Source organism: Argopecten irradians, chromosome 1 (assembly GCF_041381155.1).
Source record: "Argopecten irradians isolate NY chromosome 1, Ai_NY, whole genome shotgun sequence".
NCBI lineage: Eukaryota > Metazoa > Mollusca > Bivalvia > Pectinida > Pectinidae > Argopecten > Argopecten irradians.
In genome coordinates this window covers 33,459,255-33,480,403 of record NC_091134.1, presented here as the reverse complement: position 1 = coordinate 33,480,403, position 21,149 = coordinate 33,459,255, and the positions used below count along the sequence as shown (strand labels likewise).

General features: G+C 34.6%; 1 protein-coding gene across 1 annotated transcript in view; it reads left to right on the top strand.

The window, feature by feature from the left end:
• Positions 1-10,951: 10,951 nt before the first annotated feature.
• Positions 10,952-21,149, top strand: part of LOC138323172 (gamma-butyrobetaine dioxygenase-like) — a 34,991-nt gene continuing 24,793 nt past the window's right edge. The window contains exons 1-3 of the mRNA XM_069267619.1: positions 10,952-11,015; positions 14,069-14,139; positions 15,400-15,488. Coding sequence (XP_069123720.1) covers positions 10,952-11,015; positions 14,069-14,139; positions 15,400-15,488 — 224 coding nt within the window. The remainder of the gene's footprint in view (positions 11,016-14,068; positions 14,140-15,399; positions 15,489-21,149) is intronic.

Below are 21,149 nucleotides of genomic sequence, written 5' to 3'. Positions count from 1 at the left end.
ATAATTTTCTACTCCATATTAATGCTGTTACAGGGACAATTCAATGAAGCTAATTCTGTTACATAACCACGAAGCAAAATATGACATAAATGTATTGTTCTGTATTCCTTATGAAACATATAACAAGAAATATTGACAACCACGACATTGTTAAGTAGTTTGATTGATACCGTTCAAATTCCAAATCGTTGATCAATACATTAAACAGGTATAACATGTATGCTGTACCCATACCCGATCCAAAGTCACGTCCGCTAATCAAATGCATTACATAACCGCAAAGGAGTTGGTGAAACAATATTGAGACAAGAGCATGCATCTAATATCGAAAAACACACTACTGTAAGAGCGATTTTGAGTTCTAGACTAATAGAATCTCTATGGGCCTGTCAAGTGGACAGGGATATCTCAACCCGAGTGAAAGATTTTGGCTGGTCAACCCGTGGCTTACCAAGGGTTGACGGCAAATATCTTTCATGAGGGTTGAGATATCCCTGTCCACCTGACTGACCCAGGTAAGATTATTTTTCTCCTATTCTTTACCTAAAAATGGTGAAAATTCAGTCGACATGAACGTCACTGTGCGTAAAAATGTTCGCCGCAGGTAATGATGACGTCACTGTCTAGCGCGTGTGAGCTGTCTTTTCCCTACCCCGGTAAAAGACAGAGTTATCTTTTCCCTGGCAACCGCGGGATAACCCTGTGAAGTATGGGAGAAAAAATTTCTTACACCACACTGGCAAGGGCCAGAGTTCGACATCCGACCATATTGTGAAATGGCGGACAGCAAGCTTTTCACATATATTTCACAACAGTGGGCTTTCTGGCATATCATAGTAAAACCAACTAATCTTATTACCATTAGAACTGGTTTATATCAGACGTATAGGCAAATTCTAATGTACTCTTAGACTGTATTGTCCCTTTAAAATGGTTGATTCTTTATGTACTTTAAAATTCGTTCTTCTGCTTTTTCTTTTTTTTAAGTTCGTCATTTTCGAAACATAGTCGTATCGAAATATAAGAGTTACTTCCCTTTACTCACTGACCACGTAGATAAAACTATTCTAAACCGCTATTAACACACATAACTGGGATTTTCGTTTAATGTCGTATGTATAAATTTGCTTTTGGTTTTGTTAGTTTTAGTAGTATTTGTATTTATGTGGAACATAAAGTAATTTATACTATCTGTTTTTCAATTTGATTAATTTTTATTTTTTACTAATCCGGATTAATTTTTCCGGATTTTTGGTCTTGTCCGTACCTTCTTTTAGTCACTGCCGTCTAGACGGTCACGTGATCTCTTAAATCAATGACGGGGTGAAAACTTTTCAACTTGATCTGCGAGTTTTATGATTGAAAAAAGCAACATTTCTGGTAATTTATTGTGAAAACCCATTCGGTGGAGAGCTTGTGGTAATATGTCGAGAAATCTTAAGTTAGGATAGAAGTTATAAAAGATCTATATAAAAGACTGTTTGAAGGTATCAATTATCTCACAAGAGTCTGGAAATCAATTTCACTTTATATCGATCAACTTTGACCCACAACAGTTAAGTGTCCATGGGCCTAATAAGAAGTCTTAGGGGTCTTAGGGGTCTAGATCAAAATAATACTTAAAGAGGGAAAAGATCCCAGAGACCTTAAAAAAGCAATATACCTCACATTTGTCTCCAATTACACCATAATCGATATTCCAACGACTTCTATCACTGTCGTCATATCCCTCCTGGATTAAGTTATAGTAAAACTGAAGGTTCTTCTGATATATGTTTTGACAACAATTGTTGGTCTTAGGCGACGCTCCCTCTGTAATCTACAATGGATCAAAATATCTGCAGGCCATGCAGTGGATAGTCAGGTTTTTTCCATCCTGAATTGTCTCCAGTTTTACAATGAGATAGTTCAGAGATGGATATAACGTCAGTGATAGTAATCCATGGAGCATTGAGGATGCCTTTACATAAGATATCCAAATTCTTTCCGTTATTTTATAAGTTTCAATCAAGGTTTATATCCTTCCTTTTCCAGTGTGTCCAGCCAGAAGTGGTTAGTGTTGGTGCACTTGTTACATCGTTTGGTAGCTATATAGTCTGATTCAGGTTTTTACAATTCTTACACTGAAAGAGTTATTTTTTCTACATTATAATCAGGGACCTGTTGACGCCTCCACTTGTCCTGTCGTCATTAATCATGTCAAACATTTCTTTCTCTGTCCCATTAATTCTGGTTAAAATTCTATATACTTGAACGAGATCATATCTGTTACTTTTCTACTATATTGTAGAAATGGTAGTCCTTAGTGACGCAGTCTTTCCGAGTATGACATATCTTCTATTGGTCAGTGTACATTCTCAAAAGAGAATTCGACTATTTGTATAGTGAACTCCACACTGACACAGCATACTCTACATGTAGCCGGAAAAAAACATTTCTTGTTTATATTTTTCAGAAGACCCACTAGGCTGTTTGCTTTCTTCACACTCTCTGAAACGTGTCGACTGAGCTTATATTAAGTTAACTGTCGAAAATGAATCCTTTTCCAGATTTCCTGGTTGAATTCATCCCTATTTTTATTGTTTATTGAACGGCGATGACCGAAATCAACAGCATTACATTTTTCAGCGTTGAATTTTTACCGTCACTTCCTTGGGTAGTTTGCTAGTTGATCCTGATAACCTTGCACTGAGAAGCCTGCATGGTATTTAGCTCTGAAGCTAGTTGATCCTGATAACCTTGTACTGGTAAGCCTGTATGGTATTTAGCTCTGACGATGAACACATTAATAGATAAGATAAAACTATACATTTACACAATATATAATAGAAATTGCCTATAGATAAACTTGACCCTGGATCAATATCTTGATCAAAATGTACCTGGTACATGGATTCATGCACTTCATAAAGTTTTAATTGTAGAAATGTAAGGTGTGAATAAGAGTAGCAAACCGTAAACTGTTTACCTGTATAACAGCTAAATTTAGCTTGTATTTATGACTTAACTATTTTATGAATATGAATGAGTGATGATATACTTCATGAACATCAACAAATGATGACGTATGTACAACTGGAGTTCCTCCTTTTCCAACGAGGCCGAATACCTGCAAACTACCTGCGAACTAACTACCTACGAATTACATCATCGATCGATGGAAAGTGTGAGTTTTAATTTCTCTGTTTTCAAAGTTTTATGCTAATTAATTATCTATTGTTGTTTCGGTTTTCAGTTCGTACATTGTACCACAATTTATGTCTTCGGGATGGTTTGGAGAGCTCTGGCTATATAGACCATAAACTCAATAATAAGTTTAATGCTTATATTTTCTTTATTTACTCATTGTATATATATCTGTTAATGTTAACATTAACTACTTATTAGTATATCTCAAATGATTATTTCAAAATTGCACTTTGTTTACTATATGTCATATCATGTTCTATTTTAATGTACCGACATCGATCAGTACTGTGGACCCTCGATAATCTGGAATCTGATAGTTCGGAAAACTCGCAATCCGGATAAAAATGTCAGTTGACGGGTTGATAATTGACTCAAGTTGATGTACAAGTAATTCAGCAGTTCGGAAAATTCGCAATCCGAACGGCTTTTCCGGATCGTCACGGGTCCATTGTAATTACTAATTTGTATGTATAAGATTCGTTATATATATCGTAATGTTATGTTTCTATATTTGTACTGTTATTATAAGTTCAAACTATTTTAAATCCAATCATGCGAATACATTCCTATTTACTTATCTCCGTATAATCTCCGTATATTCTACTTCAAAATAATTGTCATTAGAATAAGGATTTCACTATCAATGGATTTAAATATAATGCATACGAATTCGGTCGCCAATACATTGCTAGCAGCCATTCTACCTGATTCAGATTATTTGACAATAGCTAATATACCAGCGTTTTGGAGTTTCAGATTCACCTATGAAACAACCGTAACGATGTTAAGTGTTGTAAGAGCTTCTTATGCCATCAGAAAATCTTCTGAGATGCGATGTATCGTACAGGTAAGTAACTCAATTTCACTTCACATTCAAAATATCCTCTATACTCCAGGGTTATTTTTGCACTGTCGTTATAGCCACCACTGAACTATCTCATTGTGCAAGTTAAAACTTATTTAAATATTCTAATTACCACGGTAAATCCTTGTAATAGCTGATTGATTAACATCAGGCAGATTATTAAACTCCTTTAGCATTTAACAATTGTTCCACCTCTTATAATCATTTTACATATTATAATGCATTAACATTGTTTCACAATGGACAAACACATGTGCTAAAACTCCATTGTAGTTGAGGGTCTTTCAGTACTGCTAACCTGAGAATGTTTATAGCCATTCGACAAGGAGCGAAATTAGACCTAAACATTTCCCCTAAGGCAAAAGGTGTTACACCCTCGGTTGATCGCTTTGCGGTAGACTGCACCTAAGATACTGTTATACTCTAGAATCAATAGTCAAAACCAATTACAAACGAATTATCGAAGATCAAAATAGCGGTAATGTAATTTTCTACCCTTGTCTTGTTGCAGCCACAGTCTGTGGTGTAGCCGACCTTTTTCCCATGTGCTCCGAAAGCGGAAACGTTCTTTGTTTCAAAGTAATTAAAAGTTACCAGCCCAGTTTTAAATGTATCATTACATGTTTATCAATGAAATAACGATATCGACAACAAAACATCCTCATAGTCTTCGTCAACAGTACAAAAGGAAATTTTTGAAGCTGCATATCTTGTTCTCCTTAATGTTTTATACAAACAGATTAACCATGTCCTATCTCCTATGCTTTAATTTCATTCGAATATTGCTAATTGTCTGATTTTGCAAAAAAAACTAAATTCCAATACCGTATGTTAAGATTAACGCGAAATGAAATTACTTTACTTTAAGTGTAACATTGACCTTTTCCTGTAGTTTTTAGACCTTCCCTTCAGAACTCTTTTGAGTTTTGATTCTGGTCGTTTAGGACTAAACGATAGACATTAAGTATCACTGATGTTACCCAGATGATAAGAACTGCCTGCCAAAGTTACAATGTTTGTGGCTAACATAAGCATGTCTTGCCTCATGCGATTTGAATGACCTTTTTGTGTCAGACGCGCGCATGCGTTTTAGCGATTCGTAGTCTCATATGTGATGGCCGACCTATCATGAACTATAAAAAGTATTAGACTCGGTCTGAGCGAAAGTGTGTCAGTGGCATACATACCTCTAGTCGAGGTCACAAACCTCATAGTCTTATGCCTTTTTCCCCTGGTTGACATCTTGTTTATATTGATCTAGTTTTCTTGAATTTATTTTGAGGTGTACTTTACGATGTCAACACTATCCATCGTATGTATAAACACATTTACCTGCGCCTTTTCTGCTTTGTTTGTTCTGAACATAATCATTTTTTTATGGCATATGGTTAAATAAACTAAGGCACAATATGTGTCTAGAGACTGTTTACCAAACAATTAATACTGTAATTAATTAAGCACTGGTTGTTATAATTTTGACATGCATTGGTGTGGGTCGAACATACAGTAGGTGTTCTAGCATACCCAGTGATGTGCGTTAGCGTACCATGATAGCTATGTTAACACCCAATGTATGTTACACACCAATGCATGTCAAAAATATGACAATCAATGCTTATATTATACATTTAAACTAGTCATTATATCGCTTAAAAAGAATAAAAATAAAACATGAAAATAAAACTGATACGTCTGCATAGAAAAAAATTTGATGGAACAGCCCATAATTTGGCGGGATATACTGCACTGGTAGCCCTGTTCTGTTAATTTTCGTTCTTAAACTGTTATTTTAACCATATTCGTGATTTTTTAAATATTTATGTTGGTTATATCTGTTTTTACTGTTATTTATCAAAATTTTATTACTCTTTAACTAAAGCATGTTATTATTGTCTAGCACACGTTATTTTTTTTGCTGCTGTGTTATCTCTATCTTTGCATGCGTTTGTCTTATTTAAATGATGTTAGATTTTAGTGTCTGATGTTATTTATTTATTTTGCATTGTTATTCATTTCATTTCACGTGTTAGTGTCAGCAATGATTGTTAATGATTTTGTTTCCCCCATGTTATTGCCAGAATGTTTACGTGATTTTTATGTGAAACTTTGTTAGCATCAACAGTACATGTGATTATTTACGTGACCACGTTACGAGTATCGTTGGAAACGTTATATTTTTTGAAAGCGTTATTTTTTTCGTGGAAATACCACTGCCTATTGTTCTCATTGACCCCCTACGGCGACAGCGCAGTGAGGCGGCGGGCGAGCTTCGCTAGTGTGTTGACCACTCACCCATAACGAGAGCACGGCTCCCAATATATAGTCGACTGGCGGTATCGCTGTCACTGTATCGCTACCGTATCGCATGTGCTGTGCAAACTGAGCATGGAATATATATAGTTTTCAGTTACTATATTTACAGTTCTTTTTCTCCAAAGTTTGCATTCACTGTATAAACTTATTGAAAATTCCTGACATATTAGGGTTGTGTTGGAATCGGCAAGGACGTTTAAGTCCTTGGAATCGGTCTTAGTTTAAGTACACTGTACAAAGATTTGATGGTTTTTTTAACATATTGTGTATTTCAAGTTTATTGATTATTACGTTATAAATATAATATATAGATATGTTTCTGATAACGTACGTAATCTGTTTTGATTAACAAAATTGTGTACATATCTTGTATGGCTGATTAACAAAATTATTTGTCGAAGTTATGCATATTATGGAATCTGTTTTGATTAACGAAATTGTGTACATTTCTTGAATGGCTGATTTTATATATATCACAACATTATTGAGGCATATTTTGGAACAAGTGCTATAAATTCAAAATGAATATTTACAAAATCTACTATAATTCTATATGAATATGTCGTATCGTACAGGGAAGACACAAATAGATATCAAATTGCACATCCCTTGAATTACAGTTACAATACGCATGATGCAAACTGACATGCATTTATTTAATTAAATACACTGTATTGTACGTTTTTGTCTACGTTATGAAAAGTGAATGATATATTCTCAAGTTCATGCTAAGATCACTGTCAAAACAAACTCCATTGTATCCGACTTGCTACCGCGCAGACGACATGTTACATGGAGCAACCCGTGAAACTTGCCCGCAATCAGTCGTGGACCTTTTATTTTCGTCATGTATAATTTTATACAAGTGTCAAGTATTTTTATTCCATCCAAAATGCACTAACAAGCATATTAGGGAACAGTAAACAATTATTATCATTATATTATGGACTTTACAATGTATATCAGAAATATAAGATGGCGGAGGACTATTTTTCGTATTTATAAAAGAACGCGTTCACAACAGAACCCACGTGATGCTACGGCAGCAAATAAAAAAAAGCAATTTTATCTATTTAATAAATAGCAGGTGTTTTTTCTTTCTCTGTTGCTATCTACGCTAGAAGGCTGTTACCATTAATTTTTTTATGTACTGTTTGGAATCGGCTTGTTAACTTAAGCCGTTAAACTTTTAACTTCAACAAAGATTTATTTGAAAATCTGGTGCCGCGACATAGAGTCATCTAGCTAAAGGAAAACTATACTCTACTATCAAAGAATTTGTGTCACGATAAAATGAGGTGTGTTCTCCTTTCAAGACACTCGGAGTCATTAGTTGTCGGACACCTAGATATCCGCATTTCGGTGTCAGGACATGTATTGTGGTAACGAGAACTTATTTGGTGCGTGACGTAATCGACCCTTTGCGAGGCAGCGGCAGCTCATCACTATCAATGCTTGCATACGGCGCTCGACACACCTACCTATAACTCTGTGATTTTCAATAAAACGTCTTTTCAGCGATTGGGGATTGTTGCTGCTTACGTTTCTCTGATTTTTTTTAAAATTAAATATAGCATTGTCATGAACTTTCGTTTTCTTATAAAATGTTAGGCAATGCGGGACGAAAGCGTATTTGTGAGAACCGCGATGAACAACGTAACCCTGTACAATTTCATTTAACTGGGCTGATGCGGAGGCTGGTGGATAATTATGTATATTTAATGAGGGTAAAACTTTCGTGTAGATTTCTTACTTTTTTTCACAATGATTTATGCATTCTTTCTAAAGACTGTAGTAAAAAAGTAACACATACTTGTATTCATCTTAAGCGATTAACATTTTTCTACATATTTAATTCTCCCTCTCACTTTCTTTCTTTCTCTTCCTCCCTCTCTGAGTTAACAGGTCACAGCACTTATAGGTTCTCGCCATGTCTGCTAGTGTGATTATTCCTGTTTAGAACAGGAATTCACACTAGACCTATACACGGTTGGAGAAGCGTTAACCGGAATCGTGATGCGCCCTGACTTAACTCTGGGTGCGTCTTATATTAGGGCTGCACTAGTAGAGCAGCGAACGATAAAATGGCCGACAATAATTGTATACACTTTATAGACAAAGATATTGAAAGGGAACATTAACATTGAAAGTGCTAGTAGAGACGAAAAAATTTCTCTTTATGATTGCAAATTTGGGTGAAATCTTAGCTGAAGTACGGGATTAAGCTGGGCGGGTGTTTACGTTATGTATAGTAATACTTCAGCAATGGTGCGACAACAAGTCATCTACAAGTATTAAAACCAGAGACTTAATAGTTTAACTAGTAAATTTAGTAGACATGTAATATTCTATCATAAATTTTGATTCATATATTGTATATGGGGGTGGGGGTTTATACGTATCGACATTAGATCTACATTGAAATCACGCAAAAACTGCAGATAATTATAACATTTAAATTTTGTGGAACTACACGTGTCAAAATTCATGTTTTCAGAAACATTTTAATTGTCAATCTGTTTTAGTGCATTACAAACACAATAATTACTTCTTTTTATTTATTTTGAATTCCAGAACGGTTTAAGAAACACAACTATGTACATGAATTATAGGAATGAATAAAAATCACGATTTTGATCAGATATTAATATTTCCATTCCAGGTTCTGCATCCCATTGAGAACATCTTGGGAAATTTCTGTAATCGTTGAATCCATTTGTATGTGTATGCTTATAAGAAGTTTACTTGAGTAAAAAGTATTGTTTAAACTAATAAATAAACAGGCCGCGATATTTCCCGGGAGACATTGGGATGATCTTTCCTCGTGAGCTTTGAATCGATCCAAACTTCAAGTGGAACCTTAAGTACTAATTGCCATCATTTATAAGTATGACATCGAACAAGTTTTATGTTGACAGCTGACGGCGGAATTTGAAGATAAAGTACATACTTTGTAGGACGTAAGACATTCGCTTCCTTTTGTTGATAAATACAGTTTTTATACGGATCCAACAGAGGGCTAACTACTACGAATTACATCATCGATCGATGGAAAGTGTGAGTTTTAATTTCTCTGTTTTCAAAGTTTTATGCTAATTAATTATCTATTGTTGTTTCGGGTTTTCAGTTCGTACATTGTACCACAATTTATGTTTCGGGATGGTTTGGAGAGCTCTGGCTATATAGACCATAAACTCAATAATAAGTTTAATGCTTATATTTTCTTTATTTACTCATTGTATATTCATATCTGTTAATGTTAACATTAACTACTTATTAGTATATCTCAAATGATTATTTCAAAATTGCACTTTGTTTACTATATGTCATATCATGTTCTATTTTAATGTACCGACATCGATCAGTACTGTGGACCCTCGATAATCTGGAATCTGATAGTTCGGAAAACTCGCAATCCGGATAAAAATGTCAGTTGACGGGTTGATAATTGACTCAAGTTGATGTACAAGTAATTCAGCAGTTCGGAAAATTCGCAATCCGAACGGCTTTTCCGGATCGTCACGGGTCCATTGTAATTACTAATTTGTATGTATAAGATTCGTTATATATATCGTAATGTTATGTTTCTATATTTGTACTGTTTTTTTTTTTTTTTTCCCACTCAGAGTTGAGAATATTAAATTTTTGAGCATTTTCTTTTATTCTCTTTTCATTTTCATAAAAAAATACCGATTCATGCAATATACACACATACATACATACATACATACATACATACATTACATACATACATACATACATACATACATACATACATACATACATACATACATACATACATACATACATACATACATACATACATACATGCATACATACATACATTACATACATACATACATACATACATACATACATACATACATACATACATACTTACATACATACATACATAATACATACATACATAATAAATACATACATACATACATACATACATACATACATACATACATACATACATTCAACATACATACATACATACATACATATACATACATACACAAATACACACACACACACACTCACATACATACTTACACACCTACACACACACACCATCACACACACACACACACACACACACACATACATACATACATACATAATACATACATACATACATACATATTTGTACACATTTATTATCTACATCTAAATACTCTATTAACATGTTCATGTATGTAACATTTGAAAATAATCACTCATTCATCAAATAATATAATTGATTAGTTTAATTTGCTCACTTAATAATCTCGTTTCATCATAGTGGGTGAACGATTATTATTTTGTATTTGTACTGTTATTATAAGTTCAAACTATTTTAAATCCAACCATGCGAATACATTCCTATTTACTTATCTCCGTATAATCTCCGTATATTCGACTTCAAAATATTTGTCATTAGAATAAGGATTTCACTAGCAATGGTTTTAAATATAATGCATACGAATTCGGTCGCCAATTCATTGCTAGCAGCATTCTACCTGATTCAGATTATTTGACAATAGCTAATATACCAGCGTTTGGAGTTTCAGATTCACCTATGAAACAACCGTAACGATGTTAAGTGTTGTAAGAGCTTCTTATGCCGTCAGAAATCTTCTGAGTGCGGTGTATCGTACAGGTAAGTAACTCAATTTCACTTCACATTCAAAATATTCTCTATACTCCAGGGGTTATTTTCACTGTCGTTATAGCCACCACTGAACTATCTCATTGTGCAAGTTAAAACATTTCAGAAGAAAAACCCTAACACATCAGATATTTCCTTTGAAGATTACAGGAAAAGTGACCAGAACTTCAAAGCAACACAACGTATCGTTATTCAATTATTTTTATGAACACCAATGGACCAAACTACCTGCTGATTTGTTGTCGAAAGTAGAGTAATTCAGTTAGTCCACAAAGTGAATATATCGACAGTGATAGTAACACTTGCAGTATCGAAACCTTTTTTTGGAGTTATATCCAAGAGAGAAATACTCCTTGGTTTTCAAAAATATTATTTTTTTATTGAAGAAGATGGCGTTTTATTCTTCTTTTAAAGTCAAAATTTACAATCAGGCAAAACGAATTATCGTGGTAACTCCTTTATTATAACTAATGTATTTTCCTCTTTCATTGTCACATTATTACCCCAATCATCTGTGTCTTTCAAATTTTTGCCATGTGCTCATGTAAGCTAAAACTTTGTTTCAAAGTAATTGAAAAGGTACCAGCAGTTTTAAATGTAACCTTAGAATGTTTATAGCCAATGAAAGGAGCGAAATTAGACAACAAAACATCCTGATTATGCCCCTAAGCAAAAAAGGTTTACACCACCCTTGCCCTATCGCTTTGCGATTTAGACGAATGCTACCTGTCTGATACTACACATTATACTCTAGAATCAATTGTCAAAACCAATTACAAACGAATTATTACGAAGATCAAAATAGAAATTTTCCCATGTGCTCCGAAAGCGGAAGCGTTCTTTGTTTCAAAGTAATTAATAACTTGACCCTAAGGATAAAACTATACATTTACAAATATATAATAGAAATTGCCTAAGAAAACTTGACCCTGGATCAATATCTTGATCAAAATGTACCTGGTACATGGATTCATGCACTTCATAAAGTTTTAATTGTAGAAATGTAAGGTGTGAATAAGAGTAGCAAACCGTAAACTGTTTACCTGTATAACAGCTAAATTTAGCTTGTATTTATGACTTAACTATTTTATGAATATGAATGAGTGATGATATACTTCATGAACATCAACAAATGATGACGTATGTACAACTGGAGTTCCTCCTTTTCCAACGAGGCCGAATACCTGCAAACTACCTGCTAACTAACAACTACCTGCGAACTAACTACCTACGAATTACATCATCGATCGATGGAAAGTGTGAGTTTTAATTTCTCTGTTTTCTCTGACAAGGAGCGAAATTAGACCTAAACATTTCCCCTAAGCAAAAGGTGTTACACCCTCGGTTGATCGCTTTGCGGTAGACTGCACCTAAGATACTGTTATACTCTAGAATCAATAGTCAAAACCAATTACAAACGAATTATCGAAGATCAAAATAGCGGTAATGTATTTTCCCATGTGCTCCGAAAGCGGAAGCGTTCTTTGTTTCAAAGTAATTAAAAGTTACCAGCCCAGTTTTAAATGTATCATTACATGTTTATCAATGAAATAACGATATCGACAACAAAACATCCTCATAGTCTTCGTCAACAGTACAAAAGGAAATTTTTGAAGCTGCATATCTTGTTCTCCTTAATGTTTTATACAAACAGATTAACCATGTCCTATCTCCTATGCTTTAATTTATTCGAATATTGCTAATTGTCTGATTTTGCAAAAAAACTAAATTTCAATACCGTATGTTAAGATTAACGCGAAATGAAATTACTTTACTTTAAGTGTAACATTGACCTTTTCCTGTAGTTTTTAGACCTTCCCTTCAGAACTCTTTTGAGTTTTGATTCTGGTCGTTTAGGACTAAACGATAGACATTAAGTATCACTGATGTTACCCAGATGATAAGAACTGCCTGCCAAAGTTACAATGTTTGTGGCTAACATAAGCATGTCTTGCCTCATGCGATTTGAATGACCTTTTTGTGTCAGACGCGCGCATGCGTTTTAGCGATTCGTAGTCTCATCTGTGATGGCCGACCTATCATGAACTATAAAAAGTATTAGACTCGGTCTGAGCGAAAGTGTGTCAGTGGCATACATACCTCTAGTCGAGGTCACAACCTCATAGTCTTATGCTTTTTCCCCTGGTTGACATCTTGTTTATATTGATCTAGTTTTCTTGAATTTATTTTGAGGTGTACTTTACGATGTCAGCACTATCCATCGTATGTATAAACACATTTACCTGCGCCTTTTCTGCTTTGTTTGTTCTGAACATAATCATTTTTATGAATATGGTTAAATAAACTAAGGCACAATATGTGTCTAGAGACTGTTTACCAAACAATTAATACTGTAATAATTAAGCACTGGTTGTTTTAATTTTGACATGCATTGGTGTGTAACATACAGTAGGTGTTCTAGCATACCCAGTGATGTGCGTTAGCGTACCATGATAGCTATGTTAACACCCAATGTATGTTACAAACCAATGCATGTCAAAAATGTGACAATCAATGCTTGTATTTACATTTAAACTAGTCATTATATCGCTTAAAAAGAATAAAAATAAAGCATGAAAATAAAACTGATACGTCTGCATAGCAAAGCAATTGATGGAACAGTCCATAATTTGGCGGGATATACTGGGTGCCAGAGCCTTCCGGTTGTCATGGACAACCGACTAAGCAATAGCAGTAGATGAAATAATCCTATCAATAAACCAGATACAAAGAGAAATACAACACTTCAATCCATTTTAGATAGTTTAATTAGAATATATTTTCATATTGATCATTTTTAGAAGATTTTAACATTCTTTCAGTGAATTCTGACTTAAACCCAGTCTTTTCGTGACCTTTTGAATTTTGATGAAGGTATTAAAGCCTAACTGACAATGTTGATATTGGAAAATAACATACATTTGGCTTAGTAGCAACATACTTTATCTACAATGGCGGTATTGCTATAATGCACGTTATAACATGTATTTTAATCGCCGAAAACATTGGTTTGCAAATATATTTTTATCTGTTTATCATTGCAGGTTCATCAAATTCGTGTCAATTATCCCATTCGAAATCAAGACATGGATTTATTAAAAACATCTCTTCGTTTGTGAGTAACCTAAAGAATTATCACTCTTTTCAGAATTTTGAACTGGTAAAGGGGAACTAGATATTATGTTATATATTGTATCAACAATCATGAATTATCAATATTGTTTTTTCCATTGAAACGAATGTGTTTTATTACTGAATAAAATATTAACAAAAGGTCATAAAAAGTTTCCACGAATACCGTATTTTTACATGTTATCTGTTGTTGTGATTCATTTGACTCGGATGCGGAAGCTTACTGAAAAGTCTAGACGAATAACGAATGACTCTCAAATTTAAACTTAATGACAACTAAATGTTACAGCCTCCCTATTCCCGATCTCGTCATCCTCGATACTTCGAAAGCTACTATCACATTTAGTATATCCATCCCTTTGATATATGATACTATTTTTATTTTTCATTTTTGAAGATTTTAACAAAGCTAAATTAAAAGCAAATACAGTGTACTAATATTTAATCAACTGATCTTTTTTTATTAATACTAAATTCATTTCCTGTCACGTCACCACACAAGTTGTCGCACACAGAGCCTTAAGTGATGCGTTTACTAAGAAGAGTAATCCCTCGGGATCGAGTATGCTATTGCGTGAAAGACTGACAATTCTTACTCTGTAGACACGGCTAGTACAGGTGTAATATAGGTGTAGTTTAAGACAAGCTGTAAATGTCGCCTGAATGTCGCCTTTATTCTGCGAGCATTTATTGAAAAAAGATGCTAACTGTAATATTGATGTAAAACCACAATGTTAGGGTTCTGTGTGTAATATTTAGGTACATTTGTCTGCTCAACATTCGCTTCTGATGCAGTTACATCGTAAACATAATGATTTGCACTACAATTAAGTAAATATATGTGATCGAATGTACTGTGATAAAAACCAGTACATAATTGTTTTAAGTGATTTCATCAAAGACGTTATAATATATCTTTTTGAAATCCTGGCTGTAAAGGATTGCATTCCACCAAATAGTGGTATCATTTGCTTTCCATAATGTCTTAATTCGTGAAATTATGATTTCTCATTTAGAAAGTTTGATATTTTAAAGCCGGGACATGTTTTGTAAAACACTCTGTATAAGGTGTTTTTAATATTTTTCATCCAAAATGTATTGTGATTTATATTCTTTGGAATTAAGCTTTGATATCGACACTGCACGAACACTTTTTCTTCCGAAGTACATGCATAATCAAATCGCAAAATAAAACAGCTGTATTTACGGTTTTAAATTGAAACAATGTCTATGCTTGTTTCAGCACAAAAGGTCAACTGAAATTGAGACGATAAATGTTGCCCATGAGAAAAATGCATTGTCTCTGAAATGGAAAAATGGCGAGTTAGCAAGGTGAGATTGCTCAATTTGATGTACAGACAGTAGACGTTTCGATTCATATAATGTAATACAAGTACAACTAATATTAACCAAAACGTGGTTCCTATGGACATTTACAGCCATTACATACGTAAAGTCTATATACAAATTCCCAGACAAGAATATAAAGAAAGGCCAACGTTATAATAAAGTCAATATGAAACTCCTAAATCAAAGACTTAAATATTATATATAACCACAACAGTATTTTAGTTCACTCGGTCAGTACCGAGGGAGTAAAACGAAAGTAAGTTACTCAGATCGACCAGAATCTACTATATCATATGCTGGCGGAGTTAAGCAAAGGGAAGTAACTATGATAGACCAATTTTATTGTACCATGATATATTCTGAGTTACTTCCCTTCTTTTCACACTACTGACGGAGTGAAACAAATTGATTATATCAGAATGAATGAAGTGCTATGTCACTCATCCTCAACATATGCCAAGATAATATATCATTCGATAACAACAATGATTAAATCTTTATACGTAGAACGATTACAAGAGTCCTTATTTTGCATGACGATGGTCATCCTCGATACTCCAGTGGTTACTATTACTGTCGTTATATCGATCGTCACTCTCTCTGTAGTCTTGAAAGAAGTGTTTGCTGGCCTGTGATTGGTCAGATTTTCTTTCCAACTGCTTGCATTCATTTTTTTTTCTATGAGATAGTTCAGGGGTGGATATGACGTCAGTGATAGTAACCCCTGGAGTATCGAGGATGGATGATGATATAGAACATACGACAGTTCTCTCATTTCCAAACACAACAAACCCACGCCTTCGTCAATTCTCAGATCATACAAAAAAAAGCGTTGAAGAAAGAAAGAAATGTGATTTATTGCTCACGGGTTGGAACAGCTTTGAAAATCTTTCTTGCCATTTAATCGCATGGCTGTTAACATGTCATTGGCAACAGCAAACTATTCTCCTTCTCATACAGACTTTAGAGTTTTCATATTATATAACCCTCGAAATGGTAAAAAAGTATATCAGAGAACGGTCTGACCACCAAATCAATACAACGCCTGCCGCACACCACTTAACAGGAAAAAATGTATGATGGACGGGGAAAGATCTTGTATATTGAATAGAGTGTGCATCGTGCAGATAAAAGGATGATGAAGCAGCACAAAAATATAACAGAGCTTACACCCTTTTATGTATACGTACCACCATGCCTTTACAAACCAGACAGAGTCGAGTTATTTCAGTACAATGATAATACCCATGTAACTGTGGTTTATGTTTCCTTTGCACGCCTAAACAGGCTGCCCTTGTAATGTGTTGAAAGGATGTTGCATAGTATATCCATACTCGTGTTTCAACGCCAAAAAATAACAATACATGTTGTTAAGATCAAGTTTGATCAATGTAAGTTAATATAACAACGTAGAGAAGGGAACCAGGCAACACGGAAGGTATAGCTTATAGAATTAATATATATTCAAGGACTACTTACATTTTGAGTACGCTAATCTCCTTGCGGAACCAGGAGATGGAGAAATGCAGCTGCCAAACCAGGGCTCGAACTTAGGACCTTTAAACATAAGCCGGGTGCTTAACTAGACTCACTATGTATGAACACACATGCATGGAATTACATATTATGATAATGCCTGATCATGTGGCTCCCATTTAATGTTGAAAAAAATCCTCATTTCGTAAAAATCTTTTAAACGTATAACTACTGTTTACTCAGCAATAATGAATTGTTATTTTGATTCTACAGCAGAAAATGACAAAAAAATAATTCTCGATATTATAACTTAATTATCGAAAAATATTCAAGACCATGCGTTTTCTAGAAACATTTAAATCTAGAAAAAATTACTTCATTCATCATAAATGAGGTCTTCGTTACACACATCGAATTTTGATTTTGAAAGAGACATCTTAAAAACGCAAAAGATAATGATATTTTAGTTGGCGTTCGTTAGATTATAACGGCAGTATCGTTTTTGTTGTAGAAACTTAACGCTTGAAACTTTGAACCGGCATCAGTCAAATAGAAACATTGCAGTATTTATATATTTTAATGATACTCTCTGAAGGGTAATGTCTGCATCGGTACAATAAGCAATGATCGACATATCATAGTTATTGCTTTCTGAACTGTGGAAAGTAGGTTTGGAGTGTATCTCGTAGAATAGCTGAATTAGAATATTGCGTTGTAACGTTACTGTTGATTATACCAACAGAACTGCCTAGCTGCTCTGATAAAGTAAACAGAACTGCCTAGCTGCTCTGATAAAGTAAACAGAACTGCCTAGCTGCTCTGATAAAGTAGACAGAACTGCCTAGCTGCTCTGATAAAGTAAACAGAACTGCCTAGCTGCTCTGATAAAGTAGACAAGGAATTGTTCTGTAACTGTTGCATTAGCGGCGATATAGACATTGTTAGTGTTGAGGATACCTGGAGTTTATGTGATGGATGCATAGGAGACCCATTTCGGTTTAGCAAATGTACATAATAAAGTGAACAAAGAATCTCAGTAGTTAATAACATAGGCCATTTTTTTTAAATCGACACTATCAGACATACTATGTAAATTTCTTTTTACGTCTCATCAAAAGGTGTCGTTATCTACAATTTGCAAGCATGATATTGTATCTCTGTGACCTGGCGAGTGCTTTATTTCCTCAATAACCCTTTTTATCATCTTTTTTTAAACCTTCATTACAAATGTAGTCATATATTCGGTTAAATCAGACAGAGGTAATGTTGTTAGCATTCCATAAGATACCACGTAATCTTATTTTCTGTATATTAAACACAAATGATTGTGGCATGTCTTTTTCTACACTTTATGTTAGTACAATCCTCAGTTTTATATACTATGTTATCTGGTTGTACGATAACCTTGACTAAGCCCTTTGCCATTACGTCTACAATGCACTACGTTAACTTTTATGCAGATTTACTTTATCTGCATGGTTTGCCCCAAATACGTCGGCTGAACTTTTTTTTCTCAAATCTGATTTTCGTTTTACGTCCAGAAAACAGGAGATGGATGTCCCTCAGGGTGGTATCCTGTCTGCCACATTTTTTGGTTTAAAGTTGTATGGTCTATCACTTACGCTCTTTTTGTCGTAGTGAACACTGTTTAAGTGTACCCGTAAAAAATTGGCTCGAAAGATGCCGAATCATTCCGAACTCTTCCGAACGTCGTCGTGACAATCTCGAAGTAACACGTGAGGTGTGAAACCTTTTTCATAAACAAAACATGTGATCGACCTCAGTAGACTGTATCTACATGTACAAAGAAAATAATGCTCGCACATTACAATATTTGACACACACAATATTTTACGACAATGTGTGAGTTGAATGTTTCAAATACTCATTCTGTATACATATACAAGCATGATTTGCTCATATGAGCCAGAAGGAAAACGTAAACAAACACATGTGCGCTTACGCTAGTTACCTGACTCACCACGTGCAGGTTTTGTCGAACGTCAGTCACGTGATACGATTTGGAATCCGACAAAACCCTCACTGAACATGGCTGTGATTGAATCGCTTATTCAAAACCAGGAATATGTGATCCCCTAGATTTCGGCTCTGTTATAGGCCGACATATGCTTTTTGGGAGCTAAATCATCAAGTTATATGTTAATGTTAAAATATCAAATGTTTAAAGGTAGGTTTCGCCCAATGAAATATAAAGACTACGAAATTGAAATTTATCCTTTACATAGATATAATCTTCAGATCATTTTCAATGCATACAGCGAACAATATGGGTGGTCAGTTGCCTAGCTTGACCAGGAAAATACTCCTCTAAAAATAGAGCGAAGTCAAGCTTTACATAGAACATGACGTATTTTTTTCCAAAACGAGGCCGCAGCAACAAACGGATGCGTGCAACAAAATGTCAGATAGAAGTGACAGTCTTGCCACGGCATGTTTAGTTAAAAAAACAACAACAACAAATCGAAGTGCGAGGGACTGTTTATAAATATTATATAATCTAAAACACTTCATGTTACTTACATACGCTCGCCAACTTTGTACACCAAAATATACATGTAGTTAGTCTGCGGCTGTTTGTGTGCGCTAGAATATGTGTTGAAATTTAACTCAACACGTGCAATGCCGTTACACGAGTGCCAACAGATCCCGGCAAGTTCCGCTTGAGATGTGGCTTCTGTTTCTTCTATTGCTACATGCCATCTCTGAATTTAATTCCCTATAGATATCCTAGGGTGCTACCGAATCCATTATAATTTCCTCCACTTTGTTGCCGATTCAGATATATTTTTTTCATCGCACACACTTTCGTTCAGCCATTTTGTTTACTTTTAGTGCGTGACAATGCGCATGCGCCAAACTTCGACAACACAATCCATCGCAGCTTCATTTGCATATTATTTTGTCTGACGGACACCGTAATAAATCAAGGATTTCCTTCAATTTTGTATTCAAGACACATTTGTTCAATCTCAAACACATAAAGAAATTAAATTGAGATATGTTAATATGTTTTTTCATCTTTTCTTCCGCTTATCGCAATTCACAAAAAAATATTTATTTGGTTGGGCGAAACCTACCTTTAAATGACATATCGTTACAGTGAAATTAGCATGCAATATAGCTTTAAAGATTAACAGCATAACCAAATGTCTTAGCCAAATTACAGAAGGGTCTCTATTTGTGGATGATTTCTTGATCTGTCACCGATCAAAAACATACACTATTGAACGACAACTACAACAATAATGAGACAAATTACAAAGTTGGCCTGACGAAAATAGCTTAAGATTTTCAAGATCAAAAACTGTCTGCATGCATTTCTGTAAAAAACAAAAACCACACAAGGATTCAATTCCAGCAGTTGAAAAAACTAAATTTCTTGGACTAATATTTGATTCGAAACTGTCCTTTGTACCACATATCAAACATCCGAAGAATAAGTGTTCGAAGGCGCTGAACATTCTACGTGTTCTTTTCCATTCTGATTGGGGCGCAGACCGTGAAATGCTTCTGCATATATACCGGTCACTTATTAGATCAAAACTTGACTACGGCTCGTTTGTCTACGGATCGGCTCGCAGCTCATATCTACAGATGCTTCTATCCAGAATCAAGGACTGCATCTCGCACTAGGAGCATTTCGAACAACACTCGTTTTGTGTTTACCAAGAAGAGTAATCCCAATGGATCGAGTATGCTATTGCGCTAAAGCCTTGCAATTCTTACCATGTAGACAAGGATAGTACAGTCCTGACTTTAATGTCTAATACACACCAAACCCAGAAAGATCTAGATATAAATTGTAGGTCACACATGGACATCCATACAAATTACTATCAGTTAAAATAGAGGTCATTGCAGTTGTATATTTTAATGATGCTATCTGAAAGGTATTGACCGCATCGGTATAAAACACTTGAAATGCTCTATCTGTGACAAAATACGAAATGAAAGGTATAGACCATACAACTTTAAATGATAAAGTCAAATTAGAGACATTGTAGTATTTATATATGTTAATGATGCTCTCTGGAGTTTAATGACCTCATCGGTACAGTAAGCATGGATCGACACATCATTGTTATTGCTTTCTGAACTATGGAAAGTAGGTTTGGAGTGTATCTCGTAGAATAGCTGAATTAGCAC